At 36.1% G+C, this 25332-nt stretch overlaps 3 protein-coding genes across 7 annotated transcripts in view; all 3 read left to right on the top strand.

The window, feature by feature from the left end:
- Positions 1-13044: 13044 nt before the first annotated feature.
- Positions 13045-16351, top strand: LOC111435609 (probable (S)-N-methylcoclaurine 3'-hydroxylase isozyme 2). Its single transcript, XM_023073023.1, has 3 exons — positions 13045-13962; positions 14556-15167; positions 16091-16351. Exons 1-2 carry the CDS (start codon positions 13096-13098, stop codon positions 15159-15161), a joined length of 1473 nt encoding a protein of 490 aa, XP_022928791.1. The 5' UTR covers positions 13045-13095; the 3' UTR covers positions 15162-15167; positions 16091-16351.
- Positions 16352-17332: 981 nt separating this feature from the next.
- LOC111435625 (LRR receptor-like serine/threonine-protein kinase GSO1) lies at positions 17333-20541 on the top strand. Its single transcript, XM_023073061.1, has 4 exons — positions 17333-17863; positions 18032-19459; positions 20100-20229; positions 20345-20541. Exons 1-4 carry the CDS (start codon positions 17333-17335, stop codon positions 20539-20541), a joined length of 2286 nt encoding a protein of 761 aa, XP_022928829.1.
- Positions 20542-22280: 1739 nt separating this feature from the next.
- LOC111435635 (probable transcriptional regulator SLK2) overlaps positions 22281-25332 on the top strand; it is a 7938-nt gene continuing 4886 nt past the window's right edge. Inside the window, exons 1-5 of one of the 5 annotated variants that reach the window (XM_023073074.1) lie at positions 22365-22452; positions 23007-23258; positions 23549-24339; positions 24535-24666; positions 24862-24910. In XM_023073074.1, the coding sequence (XP_022928842.1) occupies positions 23707-24339; positions 24535-24666; positions 24862-24910 (814 nt within the window). In that variant the 5' untranslated portion in view covers positions 22365-22452; positions 23007-23258; positions 23549-23706. Of the gene's footprint in view, positions 22453-23006; positions 24340-24534; positions 24667-24861; positions 24911-25332 lie in introns of all 5 variants that reach the window. The other 4 variants (XM_023073075.1, XM_023073071.1, XM_023073072.1 and 1 more) reach the window with 4 other exon arrangements.

Below are 25332 nucleotides of genomic sequence, written 5' to 3'. Positions count from 1 at the left end.
ACTTGATCAAAATCTCTTAAGTGTTGGTCAGTTACTTGATAAAGGCTATAAAGTGTTGTTTGAGAATAAGTCGTACTTGATCAAAGATGCTAGTGGCAAAGACTGTTAGATAAAAGCCTTGGTTTCCTTATTTAGGTTTACACGTTTTAATTAGCTTATTAAATATTTTTCTTTGACCATTTGATAAACACGTCGAATGTATTATCAACTTTGTAGGCGGCCATTTCAAAAGAAATGACACAGATTTAGTTGGCCACTCTCGAGCATTGTTAGGATAGTTAATTGTTTAAATAGGTGAATCGGTTGATAGTGGAAATAATCACCTCATTTTAAGCACAATCAAAATTTCAGCAATTCTCTCTCTCGGTTATTTTTCGCATTTTTATTTTCTTCCACAACTTCCCGTCAACAATTTCCTCTCACCGAAAAGAAAAGGATTTCCCTGGCCGATTATAAAAAAACAAGTGGTATCAGAGCCTGGTTGAAGCGATCGGTGGTATATCATTGCAGAGGAGCCAATCTTATCAACAGTTAAGTTGAATAGCTTAAGTGGTTAGATTGTCGACCTAACAACGCATAGATCTTAGGTTCGAATGTAGAAGAAAATGCAGCCCTTTCCTATACAGGCCTGGAGAGACTCGAAAAAGCTACCAGACCCTTTCCTATACAGGCCTGGAGAGACTCGAAAAAGCTACCAGACCCTTTCCTATACAGGCCTGGAGAGACTCGAAAAAGCTACCAGCTGTGGTTCATATTGATCTTTGTGGTCCTAAGCTCTAACAAGAATGTGTTGCGGGTGTATTTGGGTGTATTTTGAAACTCGAAAAAGCTACCAGTTGTGGTTCATAAATGAAAGTGTATGCTTTTGATTCAGATTATAAAATCAGATAATGATGAGGAGTATACTTCAAACTTTTATAGAACCTCTACAAACAAAGAAGATTTAATCAGAAATATCGACAGATTCCTGTGTGGACCAAATAAATATGATGTGTGGACCAAACGGGTTAGGTCCACTAACTTTTTTTTTTTTTTTTTCGAATCTTTATAATTGATTGGAATAATGAAAAATAACAATATTTTGGAATTCAAGGAAACGACTTATCATGATTCATTAGAATCATGATAGATTATTTGAATCTATTCTAAGGATTAGAATAGAATCTATTAAAATAATAGAATTTCTATATTCTATAGAATATAGAAATTATAGAATTAGAAATTCTAAAATCAAAATAATAAACAAATGTGCCACTAGATAATTTTCAATTTTGAGTTTCTAACTATAATTACTATTATATTATTCATTATAATAATAACTTGTTATAATTAAAGAGAACACTCATGAGGGAGACAACATAGGCAGCCCTTTCCTATACAGGCCTGGAGAGACTCGAAGCTACAGTTGGTTCATATTGATCTTTGTGGTCCTAAGCTCTAACAAGAATGTGTTGTCTTCTTTTTGAAGCAAAAGTCAAAAGTTGCGGGTGTATTTTGAAAATTCAAAGCCAGAGTTGAGAATGAAAGTGTATGTTTTTTATTCAGATTATAAAATCAGATAATGACAAGGAGTATACTTCAGAAACTTTTAACAAGTTTTGTGAAGAGGCTGGAATTGAACATCAATTAACAGCACCATACACTCCTCAACAGAATAACGTTAGTGAAAGGAGGAATCGATTCATAATGGAGATGACGAGATGCATGCTTCATGAGAAGGTCTTCCAAAACGTTTTTGGGAAAAAGTAGCAAACACTGTTGTGTGCTTGCAAAATCGAATTTCAACAAAAACTGTGAAGGACTTGACACCATTTGAAGTTTGGTATGGTTACAAACATTCTTTTAAGTTCCTTAGAGTATTTTGGTGTCTTTGCTTTACTTAAATTCCAGAGGTTAAGCGGTGAAAAGCTTGACAAAAAGGCAGAAGCTGACATCTTTGTGGGGTATAGCACTATATCCAAAACTTACAGAGTTTTTCAACCACACACTAGTCGTGTTATTGTGAACCAAAATGTTCATTTTGCTGAAAATGAGTAATGAAATTGGGAAGAACTAACGAAGGTGAATCAAATTTCTAATGCACCAAACAATTTAATCTTTGGTAGCATGTTAGAAGAGTATGAAGATGAACGACTAGAAGAGTCTGAAGGAAGAATTAACGAAGGTGAATCAAATTTCTAATGCACCAAATAATTTAATCTTTGGTAGCATGTTAGAAGAGTATGAAGATGAACGACAAGATGCTTTGGTTGATGATGCACCTGTCAAAGGAGGAGCTTTCGATGATCGAGAAAGACAAAACTTAGGAGTTGGTTAATCGACCTCTAAACAGAAAGATAATTGGAGTAAGATGGGTGTTCAGGAAAAAGCTTAAACATGGGAGTTGGCTAATCGACCTGAAGATAATTGGAGTAAGATGGGTGTTCAGAAAAAAGCTTAAACCTGGGAGTTGGTTAATCGACCTCTAAACAGAAAGATAATTGGAGTAAGATGGGTGTTCAGGAAAAAGCTTAAACCTGGGTGTTCGTTAATCAACCTCTAAACAGAACAATAATTGAACTAAGATGGGTGTACAGAAAAAAACTTAAGCCTGGGAGTTGGTTAATCAACCTCTAAACAGAAAGATAATTGGAGTAAGATGGGTGTTCAGGAAAAAGTGTAAGATGGGTGGGAGTTGGTTAATCGACCTCGAAACAGAAAGATAATTGTAGTAAGATGAGTGTTCATGGGTGTTCATAGCGTGTGTTGTAAATTGTCATAAGTTTTGATTTGATTTAGTTATTTGGATTAGATTTGATTTGGTTATTTGAATTAGATTTAGTCTTAGTCGTATCGAAGATTTGATTCTGTAATGCTATATAATGAGAGATTTCTCCCTCCATTCTGAACATTCATTCCTAACAAGTGGTATCGGGATTTGGGAATGTTTTGGGAGTCACATTGTATTCGTTGGGTGACATATGGGTGAGAGATTTTGTAGTGTGATAGTGAGGCATTCACTTGTAACACTTTGTTTGATTAGTGATTGGTTGCTACCTATGGATATAGAAGAATTTCTTCTCTCCGAACCACGTAAATATTTAGGTATTTTTTCTGTAATTCCGATCATTGGTGTTGTGAGTACATTTGTTCCCCTTTCGGCACACAACAAGTGGTATCAGAGCCTGATTGTGGTACTTGGGGTATTGTAAAAGTTTTGGCCTCATCGACCACTAGACGTGCTCACAATCGTGCTTATTTTCTTGAAAATCAATTTTCAAGAATTGTGGTTTTTTAGTTGCATCCAGATTATCTATTACAAATGACAGAATCATCTAGAATTAAATTACGGCGTGGATCGAGATTTTTGAGTTATAATTTCAAAGTAGAGAAATTTGATGGAACCAATAATTTTGGTGTTTGGCGAGGCGAAGTTAGCAATTTGCTGGTCATGCAAGATCTTGATGCTTCTCTCCAAGAGGTGATGCCTGAAGACATGACAGAAGCAGAATGAACGAAATTAAATCGGTGAGCTTGCGGAATTATTCGATCCTGTCTTGGCAAGGATCAGAAATATCCATTTATAAAGGTGACCATGGCGAAAGAACTATGGGACAAGTTTGAGGTGAAATATATGCAAAAGAGTGGAAAATAAACTCTATTTGAAGAAGAAACTCTTCCGTTTTGACTATAAGAAAGGTATCTCAATAGCTGAATATTTGGATGATTTTAACAAAATCATCACTGATTTGCTCAATCTTGATGTTAAGATTGATGACGAAGACAAGGCGGCGTTGTTATTAAATTCTATGCCGGAGTCTTGTGAGTTTTTAGTAACCACCCTACTACATGGAATCACTAATATTGATTTTGAAGATGTTTCAAATGCCTTGATGAATAATGAGGTGCGAAAGAAGGAAAATGAGGCATATCAAGATTCTAGCTCAAATGTTCTCACTGCTTGTGGAAGGACTTCTACTTGAAAAAGGAGCGAACGTGGAGAGTCTCGATCAAAGTCGAGAGGTAGATCTGATAATTGGAGAAAACTTGATAAAAATGAGTGTGCATATTGTCAACAGAAAGGCCATTGGAAGAAATATTGTCCGATGTTAAAAGAGAAGGGATCGAAATCCAATGTGGTTAGAGATGACAATACTGATTCAGATAATGCCTTGGCGATCTCTTTATTCGTCAGCCAAACCAATGAATGGATTCTTGATTCTGGGTGCTCCTATCATAGGTGTCTCAATAGAGAGATGTTTTTAGACTTCAAAGAGTTCAAGGTTGGAGTTGTCTATATGGGCAATGATAGTACTTGCAAGATAACGGGAATCAGCTCAGTACAAATTAAGATGTTTGATGGGGTTATACGAAAACTCAATGATGTGAGGTATGTCCCTGACTTGAAGAAAAATTTAATTTTTCTTGGCGTTTTGGATGTGAGTGGTTATCGTATCATTTTGGAAGGAGGGAATTTGAAAGTAGCTCGTGGAGCTTTGGTGGCAATTAAAGGAACTAGAAGAGGTAGCATATACTACCTCAACGGAACTACAATAATTGGGCATGCTGCTGTGGCAAGTTCAAAAGAACAAGACATATCGAAATTATGGCACATGCGACTCGGGCATGCTGGTGAGAAGGCGCTTCAGACATTGGTGAACCAAGGAGTCCTTGAGGGTGCCACAACTGATAAAATTGATTTTTGTGAACATTGTATATTTGGTAAACAAAAAAATGTGAAGTTTGGTACCGCTATACACCAAACAAAGGGCATTTTAGATTATGTTCACACTGATGTATGGGTCCGACGAAGAATATCTCATTGGGGGGAAAGAGGTGGTTTGTCACCTTTATTGATGACTACTCGAGGAGAGTTTGGATGTATCTCATGAGGCACAAAAACGAGGTTCTCCAAATCTTCATAGAGTGGAAGAAAATGGTAGAGAATCAGACGGACAGAAAAATCAAAAAGTTAAAATCAGACAACGGTGGAGAATATACTTATGATCCATTTCTTAAAGCATGCCGAGATGAAGGGATCGTTCAACACCTCACTGTTCCTAGTAAGCCACAACAAAATGGAGTTGTTGAGAGGATGAACCAGACATTAATAGAGAAGGTTCAATGCATATTGTCTCAAGTAGGATTGAGTAAGGCTTTTTGGGCTGAGGCTCTCAGTTATGCAGTTCACTTGGTGAATCGTTTACCTGTTTCTGGAAATGGTGGGAAAACTCTGCTTGAGATATGGTCAGGTACTCCTGCTAGTGATTATGATAAATTGCATGTGTTTGGATGTCCTACTTATTATCATGTGACCGACTCAAAGCTGGATCCTAGAGCAAAAAAAGCCAAGTTTATGGGCTTTAGCAAAGGCATGAAGGACTATAGGTTATGGTGTCCAGAAACAAGTAAGATCGTTAATAGTCGAGATGTGACATTCGATGAGTCTGGAATGTTGTTGCAGAAAGTTGAAAATAATGACAAGGCATTGAAGCTGGTGGAGAAGGTGGTGTTCTCTCCTGATATGGTTGCTCCTACTGAAGAACCTATTGATCAGGTAGATAATAACTATGATGTCTTAGAACAGGAGGAGCAAAGCCTTGTAAATGAAAGAGTGGAGGAACCTGAGTCTATCGCTAAGAATAGACCACGAAAGGAAATTCGAAAACCTGCAAGGTTTGATAATATGATAGCATATGCTATCTCTATGATTGATGGAGTTCCCAACATACGTATTGAGGCTTGAGGTGGTAGCAACCAACTCAGTTATCAACTTGGAGATCTTATGACAAGGTGGAGATTGTTGTAAATTGTCATAAGTTTTGATTTGGTGTGGAGATCTTATGACAGGGGGAAGATTGTTGTAAATTGTCATAAGTTTTGATTTGATTTAGTTATTTGGATTAGATTTGATTTGGCTATTTGGATTAGATTTGAATTGGTTATTTGAATTAGATTTAGTCTCGGAGGAGATTTGATTCTGTAATGCTATATAATGAGAGATTTCTCCCTCCATTCTGAACATCCATTCCTAACAAGTGGTATCGGGATTTGGGAATGTTTTGGGAGTCACATTATATTCGTTGGGTGACATATGAATGAGAGACTTTGTAGTGTGATAGTGAGGCATTCATTTGTAACACTTTGTTTGATTAGTGATTGGTTGCTACATGTGGATGTAGGGGAACTTCTTCTCTCCAAACCACGTAAATATATTGGTGTTTTTTCTGTAATTCCGATCATTGGTGTTGTGAGTACATTTTTTCCGCTTTCGGTGCACAACAATTGGAGTAAGATGGGTGTTCAGGAAAAAACGTAAGATGGGTGTTCAGGAAAAAACGTAAGATGGGTGGGAGTTGGTTAATCGACCTCTAAACAGAAAGATAATTGGAGTAAGAGGGGTGTTCATGGGTGTCCAGGAAAAAGCTTAAACCTGATGGGTGGGAGTTCGTTAATCGACCGATAATTGGAGTAAGATAGGTGTTCAGGAATCACGACTCTCCACAACGGTATGATATTGTCCACTTTGAGCATAAACTCTCATGGCTTTGCTTTGGGCTTCTCCAGGAGGTCTCGTACCAATGGAGATAGTATTCCTCACTTATAAACTTATGATCATTCCCTAAATTAGCCCATGTAAGACTCATTCCCAATAATCCTAACAATATCAAATAACTTGCTTAAAGGCGTTCTTGCAGATACTCATTTTGCGAATCTCTCTGGGCTGAATATCTTATTGATCGACTACAACGAGCATCTTTCATTGGACATGAAATCTAACTGGGTTCCTCCTTTTCAATTGAAATTTCTTGATGCAAGTTCGTGTACTCGTTGTTTTGCAAGTGAGCTCCCTCGATGGCTTCAAACACAAAAGGCATTGGTTAATCTACCATTGTTGAATATGAGTATCTTCAGTACTTTTCCAACATGGTTGAGATGTCGAAACCTCACCACTTTGGATCTTTCCCACAACCAAATTGTGGGGCCGATTCCAACCAACATCTACAATCAAATGCCCAATTTGGAGGATTTATCTTATCAATGATTCTTTACCACTTTCGTTTTGCAAGTTGAAAAATTTGACATATGTGGATCTTTCGAACAATGAGTTATCTGGAATGGTTCGAGGTTGTTTGTTGACTTCAAAGTTGCGTCTTTTAGATCTTTCATTAAACCAATTTTCGGGAACCTTTCCACATTCTCATGGAAATGATCTTTCTAATGTTGAACAACTCAACTTGAGAGCAATAATTTTGAGGGATCCATGCCGATTGTCTTGAAGAATTCCAAGATTTTGGTGTTTATAGATCTGGAAGGAAACAAATTCTCGAGAAACATCCCATATGGGTGGGTGATAGTCTTGGAAGTTTGCAATTTCTAAGGCTATGAGATAATGTATTCAAGGGTACTATTCCCTCAAATTTGTGCAATCTGAAGAACTTGCAAATTTTGGATCTTGCTCGTAATCAATTAGAGGGAAGTATCCCACCAAACTTCGGCAATTTCAACGTAATGATGGGAAAGGGAAGAAATGAAGTATCTTTGGTTTGTAGGAACGTATTTCCTCAATTATGCTACGACGGTAAAAATAAAGTCATACAATCCATCAAGTTAAGCAACTTCAATTACTCGTTGTCACAATTAATGTTAGTGGTGAATATAGATCTTTCGAAGAACTGCTTGGTCGGTGCCATTCCTAGAGAGATAACGATGCTTAAAGGGTTGATTGGATTGAATTTGTCCAACAACAATCTAGTCGGGACAATTCCTAATCGTTGGAATCTTATCTTTCAATCAATTTTCTGGGTCAATTCCTAGAAGCTTATCGAAATTAAATTCATTAGGCGTGTTGAGATTATCCCACAACAATTTTTCTGGAGACATTCCTCGAGAGGGTCATCTCTCTACATTCCACAAGGCTTCAAGTTTTGATGGCAATCCTTATCTTTGTGAAAATCCGCTCCATGTGAAGTGCGTAAATGAGGATGCATTTGAGCCGCCATTCGGAACTGAAAATCAAGATGAAGTGCATGATAAATGGAAGAAGCGATTGCTTTACATATTGATAATACTTTTGGATATGTCTTTGGATTTTGGGGAGTTGTCGGAGTTTTAATATTGAAGAAGAGTTGGAGATATACTTATTTCAAGTTTACAGATGAGATTATACATACGGTCCATTCAGCAATCTGTGTTTCTAAATGAGTTGGTATCATATACAAGATTTCTCGTTTACGTTCCTCGAGTTGAACATAGTTGGTAGAGACGTGCATTGCAATTTGTAAATTAATCTAAGTTAAATTGTTTGGAGCGGAACGAGTTGTTAGCATTGTTTAAAGAACTTAGTCAATTTAACTCGATAAACACGAGTTTTAAATCATTAACTATAATGTTTATGAAAACAATCTTATGCAATTAAATGATATCGAAATTCCATTATCTTATGATTAAGCCATAAAAACAGCCTCATGATATTATATTCAACCTCTGCTCTTAAATTCATTTTCATGCGCAAATCACCTCCTTAATATGAATTCTTAATATAAATATTCCAAGAACAAAGCCTCGAGAAATCAAGAAGTCAAGAACAGAGACCCATAAACGAAAAGTCGTTTGAATTTGATTTGTTAGACATGGGAGACCAATGGCCTCAAGACTCATCTAATTTACCCTCACCCGAAGACGTTATGAACTTTTTTCAAAATGTTCTTGGAGACTATCCTTATGCTCGTGATAATGTTCGAAGCCAAATTCTAATTTTCTTTTTCTTCAATAATATTCTTTATTTGTGTTTTGTATATTCATAAATAATACTAATCTAAAATGTTTGTAGGAAGTTGTTCAAGAATCATACGACAGGAGAACTTTCAACCGTGGATATCAGAACTTTGGTGGCAGTTCTCAGTATATGAATGATTTCTATCCAAGATTCGAGCACTTACAGATGAACCCAACTTATATCAGTAAGAACCAAACAAACAAAGAATTCATTCCATAGACATTAACTTCCTTAATTTGAGAGGGTAATTAGCAAAGAATAGGACGAAAAAAATGACATCATTTTTGTTGTCATTTGCAGGACATGACGAGGATGACAACAAGGTTGACAAAAAGGATGACAACAAGGTTGACAAAAAGGATGACAAAAATGTGAGCAAAGGATTGTCTAGAGAACTTATGTTGAAGTTGCCATCTCACGAACACAAGGGCAGTTCATCAAAGTGGTTTGGCAAATCCTCTCAAAAGCATAAGTATTGTCTCCCTCTTGCTTCTTGCTATCATCTTTTGCTACGATCAAAATCTTTTTTTGCATTATCGTAACATAAAATCACTCGAGAAAATTTCAAAAGCATTTGGCTAAGTGTTAGCTCTAAAATTCAAACACCGTCTTACTTTTCTATTAGCTTATCAAGGACGTGTTCGATCACTGAGTCAATATCCTTTCTAGGGTGGTATTGCCTTGCTCCAATATTAGCTTTTGAGAATAGGAAACCGAGTCCGTAAAGCTTTGCTAATTTTTCATTTTTAAAACCCTTATGCTAAAAGTGAATACGAACGTGATTAAGTGGTAAAGACATTAATTTATTTATAGTTCTTTTTTTTTTTAGATTTTAATTTATTTACTATTTTTTCTTTTTTATAAAGAAATAAATTTATTATTTTTGTAAAACTAATCGAATTGGTTTTCTCATATTTAAAAATTCGTAAAAAAATTCTAATATTAAAATTTATTTACAAAGTTTTATTTATTTATTTATTTTATAATATTTTTTCATTTATTTAATTTACTAATATTTTTCTAAATTTTATTTTTTTTTATAATATAAAACAGAATTGTTTCGTTTGTGAGATAGAGGTGGTTATATCTTGAAGCATCAAGATCTGCAAATGGAGGAGGAATTATTTGATTATTATTATTTTATTTTCTTATTGTCTAAATATTTATAAATATGTATTTTTTTAAAGTTTTCTTATATATGTAATAATTTCAAGATTATAAGAAATTATTTTATTAATAAAAATATCAATAAAGTGTAATTAAATATACTGTGATGCTCGAGTAAAAGAAGGTTACACAAATAAACTAAAATTATATCTGAATGAAAGTGATCTCGATATATTAAATTATCTTAAAAAAACTTATATGAATGGATCCGTTACTATTAATATCAACAACAAAGTATAATTACACGTGTTATTTTTTTAGGAATTACGTGAGTAAAGACAAAACATTCTAAAAAATCCCACATTGTTTTGTATGGATAATTTTCACTGAATTAATTCAAAACAAGTAGGTAATGTAGTTGTGTTGCCAGAAAATGTCGAGCCATTAGATGCTAAATTTGAATTTCAAATTTTGAACTTACTCGTAAGTATAGGTAGCTACAAATATCTTGATCGGACACAAGACTTTCTTATTTTAAATCATGTTTGACCAAAGTCTAATGATGGGAAAACTCAAGGGTGACGTTTCTGAAAGACTTTACCATCCTTCGAGTCCATGACTCGTCAAACGGTACTATGCATTCCCACTTTGATATACCCTCTTAAGAGTAGTACTTGGCCGTTAGTGGTGAATTTTTAGGATGGTATGACTCAGCTCCCTAACCTGTTTTATAGGTACGATCTAGATCTAGAAAAACTTAGACACCTTTTACATGATTTTAAAGTGTTTTTTTTTTCAACAATCTGGATTGCAATCAAACAAGTGACAATCATAATGATGATTTATATCTTATCCAAGTCATGTTTGAATCGTTAAAAATAAAATTAGAATACCAAATTTTGTGTCATGAATTGTTATATGACCCGAGGTAGTAGACTTGTTCTGTGGCATCTTTGGTGAACATTCCATTGTTGAACGTGTTTCTCAAAACCAAGTCCAATTTTTCTTTATTGCTTTCTCTTTGATTTTTTTGTTTTTTTAGTCTTCCGAGTAAAAAATGAATGCATGAAGAAACTAGTAACGTATCCTAATGAGAATAATCCTAAAGATACTATGACATCTGAGTAAAGAGGAAGTACATGAATGAATTGAGAGCACGTCCAAATGAAAGCGGTCATGAGTATATAATGATTAAAAAAAACTTAAAAGAATTGAAAGTCATGACCTATGTCAATAAGATGCATCTTCATTTTCAGTGGCTTAATCATAAGAACTGCATAGTTAACCGTGTTTTTCTTGAGGTAATTCAAAGTTGGGTAACCTCCTCAGAATTTTACTAGAATCTATTTGAGTGAAGACAAAATATGTTAGAACGACTCGTTATGGTCCGTGGAGATAGTTTTCATTCTTAGAAACAATGAATGATGGTCTGTGATCATGTCAGGAGAGATACAGGAGAATGTCAAAGTAGTTGTCTTTTGTGACCTAAAATGTTCCACACCCTTATAAGAAATGTTTTGTATAAGCAAATATAATAAACGAATGTTTCACGTTCCACACCCTTATAAGAAATGTTTTGTATAAGCAAATATAATAAACGAATGTTCCACGTTCCACACCCTTATAAGAAATGTTTTGTATAAGCAAATATAATAAACGAATGTTCCACACCCTTATAAGAAATGTTTTGTATAAGCAAATATAATAAACGCATCTACTAGGAAAAGGTTTCCACATCTTTATAAGGAATGTTTTGTTTCCCTCTTCCATCGATGTGGAATCTCGAAATCCACCCTTCTTGGAGACCTAGCGTTCTCGCTGGCACGCCGTCTAGTAATTAGCTTTGATACCATTTGGAAACGAAGTATTTCTTATAAGGGTATGGAAACCTCTCACAATAGACAACATTTTAAAATTTTAAGAAGAAACTCAAAAGGGAAAGCGTAAAGAGAACAACATCTGCTAGCGGTGGGTTTTAGTTGTTACAATAGTCCTATGTCATATCTATGCTATTTTTTAGAGTGCTCGACACTTCTTGAAAATTATTTTTGGAGGTAGTGTAGAAGTGTCGGTTGAAAAGCAGCGTAAAAACACTTTTTCGATGCAAAATCATAAACCCTAAACCCGAAACTCTTAACACTTACTTATTCCCATATTAGATTTTATTGCCCTAATATAATGTAAGTGTTGAGACAACTAAAAAATTATTTTTAGAGGTAGCATTAAAGAATCGATTGAAAATCAGCCTAAGAATACTTTTTCGATGTAAGTAAGAGATCAGATCTCCATACTCTATCGAAATGTAATTGTTAGGGACAACTAAAAAAGCGTTGAAATGATCAAATCGAAAAGCAGCCTAAAACACTTTTTCGATATAAAATCATAAACTCTAGATCCAAAACTCTTACTAAGAGATCAGATTTCTATACCCTTAATTGTTAAGGTAACGAGTTTGTGCCGGCTATTTTGGATATAAATCTTCGTTACTTAATTTTTTTTTTTCTGTTTTACAAAAATGTCTGATACTAATGAAAATATTATATTTTACTTATATACTCGAAAATATCCTTGAGGCTTAGTTCTACCCCAATAATAATATTTTTTTAAATAATTAACAAAAAAAAAAATATTTAGAATCACTATTAAATTTTTACTTTTTAATTTTAATTTTAATTTAATTGTCCCTTAAATTATAACGAAAAAAGTAATAATCCGTCCTTACCTCTTGATAAACGATTTAATATATTTTTTAAGAACTCGTGCCAATTTAAATATATATTTCAACGTTCTAAAATATATTCACTCAAGTTGTGGAATAAAACAAAATTAAGAAATGAATTAATTCTAAAAGACCCAACACAATTTTTTTATTTATTTATTATTAATTAAATAAGATAAGGAATCATATGGTTGATTGAAGAAGGAAGGGGTGAATCACATTTTCTATAATTTATTTATTTAAAGTTTTTGTCTTTTTCCGTCTTTTTCAATTGATACACTTGTTTCAATGACTATGATTTATTCAATATTTTTATTCAATGTTTAGCTATACGCAAGGTTGAGAGTTGACGAACTAAGCTCGTAATTTAACTGTGTACGTCATAGATGGACGAACTAAGCTCGTAATTTAACTGTGTACGTCATAGATGAATCGCCCAATTTGGAATTGCATTTTTTCGAGATAAATAAAGGTGAGAGTAGCAGAGACGTAGAACAAAAATGAAGTGAAGATGGAGATTGCTTCATTTTCCTTTCTTCTTCTTCTTCTACCTCTAATCTTCATCATTCTCAGGCACATCAGTTCATCTTCAAAACAGCCGCCACTTCCTCCGGGTCCAAAGCCATGGCCGATTCTTGGAAATCTCCTTCAGATTGGTCAAAACGCCCACATTTCAATGACCCAATTCTCTCATATCTACGGCCCTTTAATCTCCCTCAAGCTCGGAGCTCAGCGCCTGGTGGTCGCTTCTTCACCGGCCGCCGCCGCCGCCATTCTCAAGACTCAAGATCGCCTTCTGTCTGCTCGATACATTTTCCAAATGACCCCTGATCGACCTCTGCACGATAACTGCTCGCTTCTTTTCTCACCGGAATGCGGCGATCGTTGGAAGAATCTGAGATCCATTTGCAGAGCCAAATTGTTTACAGCGAGAGCGATCGAATCCCAAGCCAGTTTGAGAAGGAAGAAGATGAATGAAATGGTGGAGTTCTTGCAGTCAAAACAGGGATCTGTGGTGGAGATTAAAGAACTTGTGTTTATTACTGTTTTCAACACTCTTTCTAACTTCATCTTCTCTAGGGATTTGGTTGGTTTTGTGGGTGATGGGTTCAATGGGATTAAAGGGCCTTTCAAGAACATGATCGATTTGGGTTTGATCCCAAATTTAGCCGACTTTTACCCTTTGCTTAGATGCTTTGATCTTCAAGGACTTCGAAAGAAAGCTGCTATCTACAAAAACCAAGTCGATTCTTCGTGGGAAATTCTTATTAAAGAACGAAGAACAATTCATAGTCAAGGCGTTTCAGCTGCGAGCGATTTCTTGGATGTTTTGATCCAAAGTGGATTTACGGATGAACAAATTAGCTACTTGATTGTTGTAAGCGAAAAAACTGTTGATGTCTATTGGTAGGAGGCATTTTGGGAGGCTTAAAACAAAATCACTAGAGCTTATGTTCAAATTGAGCGATATCATATCATTGTGAGAGTGGTAATTTCTAACGTGGTATCCGAGTCATACCCTTAAATCAGCCATGTCACTAGAATCCTTAAATGTCTAACAAAAAAGTTGTGAGCCTCAAATGTGTAGTCAAAAGTGACTCAAGTGTCGAACAAAGGGTATACTTTGTTCCATGACACTGGAGAAAGAGTCGAGTCTCGATTAAGGGGAGGGTGTTCGAGGACTTCATAGGTCTCAAGGAGGCTCTATAGTGTACTTTGTTTTAAGGGGAGACTGTTCGAGGGTTTTATAAGCCTAAGGAGAGGTTCTATAATGTGTTTTGTTCGAGGGAATAGTTATAGGTTTATAAGTAAGGAATGCATCTCTACGGGTACAAAGCTTTTTGGGGAAGCCCAAAGCAGACTCACGACAATATTACACCGTTATAGAGAGTCGTAATTCCTGCCCAAAATAAAAGTTCAAATTTTTTAGATGGATAGTTTTCTGATCAAAGTTTTGATGGGTTATTGCAGGAAGTGTTGTCCGCCGGCACGGATACAACGACCACGACGGTGGAGTGGGCGATGGCGGAGCTGTTGAAGAACAGAGACATAATGAACAGAGTGCGAGAGGAAACAAAGAAGGCAATAAACGGAGGCGCCATTGACGAATCAAAGCTCTCTGAGCTTCATTATCTATGGAAATGCGTGAAAGAAACTCTTCGACTGCATCCGCCTGCGCCATTTCTTCTTCCACGGTATGCTCCAGAAGCTTGTGAGCTTATGGGGTACTCTGTTCCTAAACACACCATGATTTTTGTGAACGTTTGGGGGATTGGGAGAGACCCTTCAATCTGGGAAGATCCTCAATCGTTCAAACCAGAAAGATTTGATGGCTGTGATGCAGATTTGAAGGGTCATGATTATCGATTCCTGCCATTTGGAGGAGGCAGAAGGATTTGCCCTGGGCTTCCCATGGCGGCGGTGCAAGTGCCTTTAATCTTAGCCACCTTGATTCATAACTTTGAATGGTGCCTTCCTAATGATGAGGATGCGTCAACGCTGGATTTGAATGGAAGGCTTGGTGTAACATTGCAAAAGGAAGAACCTCTTAAGCTCCTCTCTAAAAACAGGAATTGATATTATCTTAACGATTATGTATTTGCTTCGATGTTACTTGCATTTCTTACTATGCGACTATGTTATCTATTAAAATATTTCTAAAAGTGAAAATTATCTTAACAAGTTATCATGAGTTATTTCAATATGTTTTGTCTTAGTTCACATGTTTTTTAAAAAATTTCTAGGAGATCATCCAACCTAGAATTATTTAAACTAATACCCGTTTCATTTTGAAATTTTAAAGGGTATTTTTATACAAAGTAGGGCCAATTTACATATAAAATTAATGGTATGGGTATTTTTCAAATTTTTGAAAAAACATCACGAAAAGAGGTAGGGGTAGCTTTAGAAGCACCTTAAGGGTTGGAAACATGTAAATGGACAGGGGACTCGAGGAAATGTTCCCAAGTGGACTATGAGGTTTGATATGTCTTCAATGTCCATAGGAGGACGTGCAGTGAGAGGATGTCTGTAGGTATGGGTCGGTACAGTTATCGTCGAGATAACGTAGCAATTTGGGTAAGTAAAGTGAACACGAGAATGTCCTACCCTGATAATTGGGCATTAGCAACTTTCGAGGACGAAAGTTTTTAAGGAGGGGAAAATTTGTAACACCCGAGCCTCAGCGAGAAATTTAACCCAAAAAAAAAATCTAAATAATTTTAGGATGGCCCATTATAATCCACTCTCGCCGTCAACATTCAATATCTCTAGAAAGTCAACCTTCAATGCCTATAAGAATTTTTTATTTTCTAAGTCCCCATTCAATATTTGTTTATAAAGTCTACTTCAATGCCTATTCTAATTCTCTTTGTCTAAGTCTTCATTTCATCTCTCTCCAAAGTCTACATTTAGTGCTATCATAATTCTCTCTCCAATGCTATTAAAAAAATCAATTTTTTTTTTTTTTACCTCTATGAAGACCGGTCTAGAAGCAACAGTGTGGGCGAGCCTCACGAAACGAGCATCTCGAGATTCTTTCTTTGAAAATGGTCTTTCAAGGATAGTATTAGACAGCATGAGTGTATCGGTATTGCGCTCCAACCCATGTGTTAGAGGTTCGATTATGCACCCTCTATCCGAAACGTATGTTGTAAATGGTTTAGCATGAACACGAAAGAATCTGATGCTTGAGTGATCCTGGATGGATAGATGTTCTAGATGTCTCGATGAGATGATTCTTGTAATTTTATAATACTCATTTTGGTCTTTGCACAACATTTGTTCACTTTTTTCCTATACCGTCGTATATTTTTGAAAGATTCGTCTCCATACTTAAAAAAAAACGATAATTTTAATTTATGTATGCAAGATTGTAACATAAATTTTATATACAATAGAACTGTCCACATAAGGGTAGAGATGGAAAGTTTTTTTTCACTCCCGGTCCCTACCACCTGTTTTAATTTTCATTCTCGTAAAATTTTTGACTTTATTCACGGTACTCCCATTTGCACCTACATAAGGGTCGAGATTATATTATAGGAATCGTAGAATCTCTGACCTCTTAACCAAAAATAAATACATTATCTCTATCCAAACTCTTCGGGTTATCTTTACAACCTTCTGGTTCAGAGCGAGATTCCTCTCGTTAGTGCAATACCCGTGGCTCCCACCTCTCAATCTAAAATTTTTTATGGACGGTTAGAATTTTTTAAATATTTTTTACATTATGTGCGTGAATCCCGCATTGGTTGAGGAAGAGAACAAAACACCATTTATAAGCGTGTTAAAACTTCTTTGTGACAGATGCGTTTTAAAGCCTCGAGGGGAAGGCCTAAAAGAGAAAGTCCAGAGAGGACAATATCTGCTAACGGTGTGCTTCGATTATTATAAATGGTATCAGAGCCAGATACCGGGCGATGTGCCAGCCTTCTCACCCTTCTTTGAAAGAGGGTAGACACGAGGTGGTGTGCCAGCGAAGGAACGTGTAATTTATTTATTGAAGACTAAGAATTTGAGTGGGAACGGGCGAGTAGAGAATGGGTCTTACAAAAGCACTTTTTCTTGCATTTTTCTCAGCCAAAGACTTTGACTGGCTGCATTTTATTTGAATAAGGGTTGGACTTTAATTGAATTATATAAGAACACAACCATGCTGTAAGCCAAATTCATCCTCAACACCCGAGTTCTTAACAAAAATGAGGAAACTTTCCGAAAAATGCTTACATTTATTAGCTCGGTCATTTATGGCGTTACTCCTACTTTCTCTCTCTCGAGTTTCAGCCATAACTTGCATCGAGAAGGAGCGGAATGCCCTCCTCGAGCTGAAGAAAAGTTTTAACGATCCTTCTCATCGCTTGGCTACATGGAATGGAATAAATTGTTGTACGTGGAATGGTGTGGGTTGCAATCAAACTTGTGGATATGTTACTAAGATTGATCTTCGAAGCAAACAGGTTAACTCCAATAAAGTTTTATTCAGTATTTCCATTCATTCTAGTTGGTTTGAGTTCGAAAACTTGAATTACTTGGATTTAAGTTGGAACCACTTTAACTATAGTCGAATTCCAAATTGGCTAGGACAGCTGAAGAACTTGAAGTATCTCGATCTTGAAAACAGTTATGTTTATGGTCCAATTCCTGCTATGCTGGGGAATTTATCTACCCTTGAATATTTAGATCTTTCGAATAACGCTTTAACGGGAGAAACTCCGGTTTCGTTGGGAAGATTATTGAATTTGAGAGAATTGGATTTGGGAGGGAACAGATTGGAGGAGGTAGGTGAGGAATGTTTTATTTGACTTAGAAATTTGGAGGTGCTAGATATATCAAATAACTTACTTAAAGGCGTTCTTGCAGATACTCATTTTGCAAATCTCTCTTGGCTGAATACCGTATTGATCGACTACAACGAGCATCTTTCATTGGACATGAAATCTAACTAGGTTCCTCCTTTTCAATTGAAATTTCTCGATGCAAGTTCGTGTACTCGTTGTTTTGGAAGTGAGCTCCCTCGATGGCTTCAAACACAAAAGGCATTGGTTAATCTACAATTGTCGAATATGAGTATCTCGAGTACTTTTCCAACATGGTTGACATGTCGAAACCTCACCACTTTGGATCTTTCCCACAACCAAATTGTGGGGCCAATTCCAACCAGCATCGACAATCAAATGCCGAATTTGGAGGACTTGTTTCTAAGCACTAATCTTATCAATGATTCTTTACCACTTTCGTTGTGCAAGTTGAAGAATTTGGCATATGTGGATCTTTCGAACAATGGGTTATCTGGAATGGTTCGAGGTTGTTTGTTGACTTCAAAGTTGCGTCTTTTAGATCTGTCATTGAACCAGTTTTCTGAGACTTTTCCACATTCTCATGGAAATGATCTTTCTAATGTTGAACAGCTCAACTTGAGAAGCAATAAGTTTGAGGGATCCATGCCGATTGTCTTGAAGAATTCAAAGATTTTGGAGTTTATAGATCTTGAAGGAAACAAATTCTCGGGAAACATCCCCATATGGGTGGGTGATAATCTTGGAAGTTTGCAATTTCTAAGGCTACGAGATAATTTATTCAACGGTACTATTCCTTCAAATTTGTGCAATCTGAAGAACTTGCAAATTTTGGATCTTGCTCATAATCAGTTAGAGGGAAGTATCCCATCGAACTTCAGCAATTTCAACGTAATGATGGGAAAGGGAAGAAATGAAGTATCTGTGGTTTGTAGGAACGTATTTCCTCAATTATGCGACGGTAAAAAGAAAGTCATACAATCGATCAAGTTAAGCAACTTCAATTACTCGTTGTCACAACTAATGTTAATGGTGAATATAGATCTTTTGAAGAACTACTTGGTCGGTACCATTCCAAGAGAGATAACGATGCTTAAAGGGTTAATTGGATTGAATTTGTCCCACAACAATCTAGTCGGGACGATTCCTACTGAAATAGGAGGACTCGGATCGTTGGAATCACTCGACTTATCTTTCAATCAATTTTCTGGGACAATTCCTAGAAGCTTATCGAAATTAAATTCATTAGGCGTGTTGAGATTATCCCACAACAATTTTTCTGGAGACATTCCTCGAGAGGGTCATCTCTCTACATTCAACGAGGCTTCAAGTTTTGATGGCAATCCTTATCTTTGTGGAAATCCGCTCCATGTGAAATGTGTAAATGAGGATGCATTTGAGCCGCCGTATGGAACTGAAAATCAAGATGAAGAGGATGATAAATGGGAGAAGCGGTTGCTTTACATAATGATAATATTTGGATATGCCGTTGGATTTTGGGGAGTTGTCGGAGTTTTAATATTGAAGAAGAGTTGGAGATATACTTATTTCAAGTTTACAGATGAGATTATACATACGGTCCATTCAGCAATCTGTGTTTCTAAATGAGTTGGTATCATATACAAGATTTCTCGTTTACGTTCCTCGAGTTGAACACAGTTGGTAGAGACGTGCATTGCAATTTGTAAATTAATCTAAGTTGAATTGTTTCGAGCCGAATGAGTTGTTAGCATTGTTTAAAGAACTTAGCCCATTTAACTCAATAAGCACGAGTTTTAAATCATTAACTATAATATTTATAAAAACAATCTTATGCAATTAAATGATATCTAAATTCCATTGCCTTATGATTAAGGCCATAAAAACAGCCTCATGATATTATATTCCACGTCCCGTCTTAAATTCATTTCCACGAGCAAATCAGCTCCTTCATATAAATATTCCAAAAACAAAGCCTCGAGAAGTCAAGAAGTCAAGAACAAAGACCCAAAAACGAAAAGTCGTTTGAATTTGATTTGTTAGACATGGGAGACCAATGGCATCAAAATTCATCTGATTTACCCTCACCCTCAGACGTTATGAATTTTTTCCAAAATGTTCTCGGAGACTATCCTTATGCTCGTGATAATGTTCGAAGCCGGGTTCTATTTTTCTTCAATAATATTCTTTATTTGTGTTTTGTATATTCATAAATAATACTAATCTAAAATGTTTGTAGGAAGTTGTTCAAGAATCATACGACAGGAGAACTTTCAACCGTGGATATCAGAACTTTGGTGGCAGTTCTCAGTATATGAATGATTTCTATCCAAGATTCGAGCACTTACAGATGAACCCAACTTATATCAGTAAGAACCAAACAAACAAAGAATTCATTCCATAGACATTAACTTCCTTAATTTGAGAGGGTAATCAGCAAAGAATAGGACGAAAAAATGACATCATTTTTGTTGTCATTTGCAGGACATGAGGAGGATGACAACAAGGTTGACAAAAAGGATGACAACAAGGTTGACAAAAAGGATGACAAAAATGTGAGCAAAGGATTGTCTAGAGAACTTATGTCGAAGTTGCCATCTCACGAACACAAGGGCAGTTCATCAAAGTGGTTTGGCAAATCCTCTCAAAAGCATAAGTATTGTCTCGTTCTTGCTTCTTGATATCATCTTGTGATACGATCAAAATCATTTTTTATACTAAGTATCGTAACATAAAAGCACTCAAGAAAATTTCACTAAGAGTTAGTTCTAAATCCAAATATCGGCTTACCCTTCTATTAGCTTATCAAGGACACGTTTGATCACTGAGTCAATATCCCGTCGTATTTATCTTTCTACTGATGCTTATAGCTGCTCCCCATCCTTCGTAGGGTGGTATTGCTCCGCTCTAAAAGTAGCTTTCGAGAATAGGAAACCGAGCCCGAAAGCTAGATCGAGCATAATTTTATGAATAAAACATTGTAAATTTTTATATTTAATATATTAGACTTGAACTTAAAATTAATTTTGTGTATTTGTGTGTTGGGTAGGTGTGCCATATGCAATTTGAAGTATAAGGGGAAGGACAAAGTGACAACTTTACCCTGCGACCATAAATACCATCAACATTGTATCTTCAATTGGTTGAAGGATAATAAAGTAATTCCACCCATCAATTCTCTTTTTTTGTTTTTTTTTTAATTCAACAAAACTCTTCTAAATTTTTTTGATTTATTATAACATTAATTGAATTGTGATATAATTTTGAATATTTATAGTTCATTTTTTAAAATTTTAATTTATTTACTATTTTTTTCTTTTTTATAAAGAAATAAATTTATTATTTTTTTTAAAAAAAATTAAATTGGTTTTCTCATATTTAAAAATTCGAAAATTTTAATTAATTTATTTATTTTGTAATATTTTTTCATTTATTTAATTTACTAATATTTTTCTAAATTTTATTTTATTTATAATATAAAACAGAATTGCTGCATGTGTGAGAAAGAGGTGGTTATATCTTGAAGCATCAACACCGGCAAATGGAAGAGGAATTATTTGATTATTATTATTATTATTATTATTTTATTTTTTTATTGTCAAAATATTTATAATATGTATTTTTTTAAAGTTCTCTTATATATGTAATAATTTCAAGATTATAAGAAATTATTTTATTAATAAAAATATCAATAAAGTATAATTAAATATATTTTAATACTTTAAATTTTGACCTTATTCCCAAGTATGGGTCGCTACAAATATCTTGATCAGACGGAAACCGATATTTGATGTTTCTGAAAGACTCTACCATACTTCGGGTTCGGGTCATGATAACCCATTGTTTAAATGGGCTCAAATGGATTTGGGCCGAACTATTTAATGGGCTCAATTGAAAAACATGGGCCCAATATCTTTCTAATTTTTAAATTTAATTAAATAATTAAATTTTAACTTGTAATGAAGCCACACGTGTGATTGTTTTATTGCTCGTGTCATTCGCACGTAGAAATCTGACAGTCTGTCACTGTCTCTTGACTAGACTCTCTTCAGGCCAGAATCGCCTACGGCCTGATTCTCACGAACATGTAGAACTATAGTCTAATGATATTTTGCCACGTTGCATAGTCAAAACTAAAAGTGAGGAGGCAGTAGAAAACTGGACAGTGTTTAGGGTAGAAACGGCCGCAGGTGATCCATACTGCTAAACAGTGACGGAGCTGCAATGAATCATGATACATCATAAACAAAACATGAGATCAGCCAATGGCTTTTCGACACGTGTCTGACGATCTTTTTTCTCTAAACAGTGTAATGAGAACCGACTCCGTTTGAACCAAATCTAAGAGACGTGCCGAACGCGTTACCGTCAGTAGCCGGTGCCACAAGACTGGCTACCGGTGAAATCGGTCACTTGGATCCCGGCGATTCCCGCTATGTATATAACTGGCACCCCCTTTCTCAATTCTTTCTTCTTCTTCATCTCTCTCTCTCTCTCTCTCTCTCTCGGATTTCATTTCTTCGAATTCACAGCGAAGCGAAGGTTTATCTCCCATTTCTTGTCTGGTTTCAGCCACTTTTCCGCTTTTCAAGGTTGGTAGTCAAACTTCTGTCGTTTTTGCTTTAAATGGTTTTTATAGCTGCTTAATTTTGTTGTTCGTTCTGTGTTTTTTTTTTATTTTGTAATCGGTTCGGATTTGGATCCTCTTTTTCTGTGCTCATGGCTACTTTGCCCTTTTTTCCTTCTGTTCGTTCTTTGCTTCTTGTTCGTGTTCTTTTTCTTGCTTGATCTTCTCCCTTTTTTTGGATTTCAATGCTTAATTTAACTTTAGCTATGGGTTTTTGGAGGCGTAGCTCTCTGTCTATTTCTTTCTTTTATAGATTGAGCCGTGGTGATTCGAATAGCAGTTTGAGTTCTGTAGCAGGGTGCGATATAATTTAATTTCTGTTCTTTGTGGCTAAGATAGGTTAAATGTTTGGTCGTGGAAGTGCTTATTTGGATTAAGTTTTTGTCTCCCATTTTGAGCCTCTGTCACTTGTGAAAGCTACTTACATTTGGGGAACTGGTTTTTATTTTTTAGTGGCCGTTGGTGTGTTTCTTTTTTTATCCCGATGCTAATGCTCTTGTTTTGTTTATTTAACCTCAGGGTCTTCTGCCTATTGTGAAAATAGCGACCAGGGTCGCAGATCACAGGCATATTTGGATCTGGTGGTTAAGAACTTGTAGGAGATGTGATTATTGATTGCTAACTTTAAGAATTAGGGGTCAGTTTATTCTCAATATTTTTAGTTGAGTACTGAACGCCTCCTTTGTTGTTCGATCATGTGTTTTTTAGATTCGTGGATGTCTATGAGTAACATGCTGGGTTCAGACTCAGCTGCGATCAATCTTCCTTGAAGTTCGAGTTTTGGGGGTTTTTTTTACCTATGGATTTTGTTTAGAAATCATATTTGGTTGGTGGGTCAGTAATATTTTGTTGTAGTAATTAGTGAAGACTGGCTCTAGAGAGCTACTTGGACGCTGGCCACCAAGGACTGGTGCCCCCAATGGCATCTTCTCGAGTGGCTGGAGGATTAGCGCAGTCTTCCTCAAGTTCTGGGATTTTTTTCCAAGGAGATGGGCAGTCCAAGGGTACTATTAAATCTCACTTGGGCTCATCTTATGGAAATTCATCAAATTCAATTCCAGGAGCTGGCCATTCAAATTTTGGTCCTGTTTCTGGGGACACAAATAATGGAGCGTTGAATAGTGTGGCTAACTCAGGACCAAGTGTTGGGGCAAGTTCTTTGGTTACAGATGCCAACTCTGCACTTTCAGGTGGGCCTCACTTGCAGAGAAGTCCAAGCATGAATGCAGAATCATACATGCGATTACCTACATCGCCTATGTCTTTTTCATCAAATAACATGGGTATCTCAGGTGCATCACTCATTGATGCATCTTCTGTAGTGCAGCACAATCCTCAGCAGGATCATAATGCCACTCAATTGCCACAGACCCAGCCACAGGCCCGACAAGTTTCTCCAGGGGATGCATCACTGTCTAATTCACAAACAGCCCAAGCTTCACTCCCCATGGCTGCACGTGTCTCTGGATCGCTGATGACAGATCCCAACAGTTATTCTCAGTTACAGAAGAAACCACGCTTGGATATTAAGCAGGATGATTTCCTGCAACAGCAGATGCTACAACAGCTACTTCAAAGACAAGATTCCATGCAACTGCAAGGTCGTAATACACCTCAGTTACAAGCAGCATTATTTCAGCAGCAACAGAGATTACGGCAGCAGCAACAAATGTTTCAGTCTTTGCCTCCTTTGCAGAGAGCTCATCTGCAGCAGCAGCAGCAGATACAGTTGAGGCAGCAACTTCAACAGCAAGCAATACAACCTGTGAATGCTATGAAGCGGCCTCATGATGGTGGTGTATGTGCTCGGCGGCTAATGCAGTACCTATACCATCAACGTCAAAGGCCTGCTGTGAGTTCATCTTCTGTCTTCTTCTTTTGTTTCTTGGGGTTATGATCTGCATATTTATGAACAAGTCTTCTTTCATGAATTTATGTTTACTTTTATCCATTTCCATGTAAATATTTTAGATTCTATTTCGCATCATCTTTTTACATGTACTTTTTAAAGCTGAATATCAACTATTACATTTATGACTTCTGATAGGATAATAGTATTGCCTATTGGAGGAAGTTCGTGACAGAATATTATTCCCCTCGTGCAAAGAAAAGATGGTGTTTGTCATTATATAACAATGTTGGTCATCACGCACTTGGTGTTTTCCCTCAAGCAGCCATGGTAAGTTTTGCCTACCTTGGTATATTTGTGGGAATTTGATTAATCTTTGTACGAAGGGAATATTTTGTGATCTGTAGAATTGGTTGGTGTGCAGGCTGTTAGAATGATGTCTGCTATTTTTATTTTGTTATTCCAATTAGATAGTCGTGACATGTAGCTTCTCCCCCTAATTCTCCCTTGTGATCTATATTTCAGGATGCATGGCAGTGTGACATTTGTGGTTCTAAATCTGGACGGGGATTTGGTATGATACTCATGACCTTCTTTATATTACTTATAGATAATTGAGTTCTCCAAATTAATGACGTGTAATGTGTAAATACTGTCGGTAACAAACGAGGGGCTGTTGTAGAGGTTTAGCAGATTATCTTGATATGATTAGGGTTTGTCTGATTGTTTGACTCTTAGTAGTATACCTTGTGCCTTCTTTTTTGAGGTTTCTTTTGAGTTTTGGATATGAACATGGACCTGGTGAACGAGTGATCCAGTTTTAAAACCATCTTATCCTAACACGCATATTTGAGGGTTTTGCAATGGGAATGACGGGAGATTAGACTGCATAGTTTTAGTATGCAATTAGGTATATGATAAGGGTATTTAGTAATTAGTTAGAGAGGTGTTTATGGAGTTTAGTATACACAGAGAGAGTGAAGGGGGGGGGGGGGG

The sequence above is a fragment of the Cucurbita moschata genome, unplaced genomic scaffold (assembly GCF_002738365.1).
Source record: "Cucurbita moschata cultivar Rifu unplaced genomic scaffold, Cmos_1.0 Cmo_Scf00050, whole genome shotgun sequence".
Lineage (NCBI taxonomy): Eukaryota > Viridiplantae > Streptophyta > Magnoliopsida > Cucurbitales > Cucurbitaceae > Cucurbita > Cucurbita moschata.
This window is presented reverse-complemented; position numbering and strand designations above follow the sequence as displayed.

Bases quoted from the DNA above. Each gene is read 5' to 3' on its own strand.
- LOC111435609 (XM_023073023.1), top strand. From the start codon at position 13,096: ATGGAGATTGCTTCATTTTCCTTTCTTCTTCTTCTTCTACCTCTAATC. The intron at 13,963-14,555 runs GTAAGCGAAAAA...GGGTTATTGCAG, and splicing joins AAATTAGCTACTTGATTGTT to GAAGTGTTGTCCGCCGGCAC.
- LOC111435625 (XM_023073061.1), top strand. From the start codon at position 17,333: ATGGCGTTACTCCTACTTTCTCTCTCTCGAGTTTCAGCCATAACTTGC. The intron at 17,864-18,031 runs GTAGGTGAGGAA...AAATCTAACTAG, and splicing joins GAGGGAACAGATTGGAGGAG to GTTCCTCCTTTTCAATTGAA. The intron at 20,230-20,344 runs GTAAGAACCAAA...TGTCATTTGCAG, and splicing joins GATGAACCCAACTTATATCA to GACATGAGGAGGATGACAAC.